Below are 1892 nucleotides of genomic sequence, written 5' to 3' on the forward strand. Positions count from 1 at the left end.
CATACACGCCGCCCTCTCACTGCTTGACCTCCATGGCATCAGCAGGGAGGAAACTCACCGTAGCCTTTTCAAGACTCTTCAAGAGAACCTGACCGAGAGACTCACTTCACTGGACAGCAAGAGTATCAAGAGGCTCCTGGACAAAGCTTTCCAGTATACGTCGGTCCCAGAGATCTGTAGCGTGGTCATGAAAATGCTTGAGACACTTTCAGCTCAGCAACCCATTGACGAAAAGTGATTCAATGAGAGAGAGAAAAAATTAAAATTCTCTGGCTCATTTAAAAATTTTTTTGTTCTCTTTCTTTTCTTCTTTAAATTTTTCACTAGATATTTGCTAGAGATTGCTGAAAAGGAAGAGCTATATAATGACTGCCCCATAATTGTTAAGAGGCAGATATGGCAGCTCAATCCTGGCGTATTTGGAGAGGCTGTGAGCCCACTGCTTGACCAGTACATTGCAGAAAAGGAATCACAACTATTCAACATATCAGAGCAGAGTTTCTTTATGCAGCCTGTAAAGGCAAGGAGGCAGTCCTCCATACTAAAGCAGCTTGTTGAGATGCTTGGAACTTCACTTCCTTTATATAATACACTTACACAGTTTCTAAGGACTCTCTTTCTTAGAACTAGAGTTGGTCATTATTGCACTCTTAGGGCTGACATCATTATGATGCTCCATGAAAAAGTATGCAATAGAAATATGTAATGTATTCTAATTTACATGTGATGATGATTGTGCAAAAAGTATGAGGAGAGAGAGAGAGAAAGAAGAAAATTGCCAAAGGCAACTTCTGTTTCTTAATTCATCTATAGGATAACGTCATTATGGATTCTGACAGGTGCCACAAGTTTGCCTGGTGTCTGGATGCTTGCATAAGATCTTGTACTGTCGATGAGAAGAAACTGAGGGAACTCTATGCATTTCTTGACACCATTCCAGGTGGAGATGACGTTCTGGAGTAAGATTTTGCTCTATAATCATTAATTCCAGTCATATTGAAAGATTTATTTTCTCTGTTACTGCATCATTCTTTACAATAATTATTATCCATCTAATTAAATAGTAATCTTTGCTATCATGAATAGTATAACTGTTGTTCGTTAATAGAGATGTATCAATGCTGCTACGGGACCCATTCATTCTCTATACGATCAGTCGCTCCGTTGTACTTAGTCTCCATAAGATGATGAATGAGAGCAAGTTACCACGAGTAGGCCCTTGCAAGATGAACTTATAAGTAATGTCTTTTGTCATAGGAAAGCAGTCATTTGGAGAGTCTACTTCGTTTGTTGTTTATCGGCTTGAAATCAGCTAGTTACTTGGAGACTAAGTCATACAGTGGAGATCCATTGGTGAGTGAGAGTGAGAAGTGATGCATAATGCACAATTGAATTCAGTAACTTTTCACTCCTCATTTTTATTCTCCTCTTGTTGTAGGAAATTGATATCATAATAAAATTTCTTCCCGAGCTCTTGTCCTTCATGACAGAGTCATCACTGAGGCTAATCCACAGTAAACTAAAGCAGGACTACCCAACATACACACTCTCTTCATCTTTCATCAGACACCTGACATCAACCACTGGTGCAATGCAACTCACTACATCCTACTCACTCTACCTCATCGACAAAAAAGACTTTAAAACTCTCTCCTCTCTCCTTCCAGCCATTGCTTCTTCATACACTGAATCAGAAACTGACATATTTCCTGATGGATACATGAATTCAGTCGTGGTTGGCGTAAGCTCTCACTTGGGGACAATTAGAGAAGCCACATTGCTAGCGATAATCAGAGAGTTCTTCCTGCCTTGTGCTAGACACTCGGAGATGTGCCTGCTCTATTTGTGCAGGTTTCTCTGGGTCGGCTCCAATAAAATAAAGAGAGAGATTG

General features: G+C 40.0%; 1 protein-coding gene across 1 annotated transcript in view; it reads left to right on the forward strand.

Annotated features, from left to right (window-relative positions):
* Positions 1-4: 4 nt before the first annotated feature.
* Positions 5-1892, forward strand: part of LOC100637312 (negative elongation factor B-like) — a gene marked incomplete at its 5' end in the record, with an annotated part of 6603 nt that continues 4715 nt past the window's right edge. The window contains 6 exons of the mRNA XM_020005806.1: positions 5-234; positions 328-685; positions 814-959; positions 1109-1211; positions 1258-1353; positions 1439-1885. Coding sequence (XP_019861365.1) covers positions 5-234; positions 328-685; positions 814-959; positions 1109-1211; positions 1258-1353; positions 1439-1885 — 1380 coding nt within the window. The remainder of the gene's footprint in view (positions 235-327; positions 686-813; positions 960-1108; positions 1212-1257; positions 1354-1438; positions 1886-1892) is intronic.

The sequence above is a fragment of the Amphimedon queenslandica genome, unplaced genomic scaffold (assembly GCF_000090795.2).
Source record: "Amphimedon queenslandica unplaced genomic scaffold, v1.1 AMPQUscaffold_10885, whole genome shotgun sequence".
NCBI lineage: Eukaryota > Metazoa > Porifera > Demospongiae > Haplosclerida > Niphatidae > Amphimedon > Amphimedon queenslandica.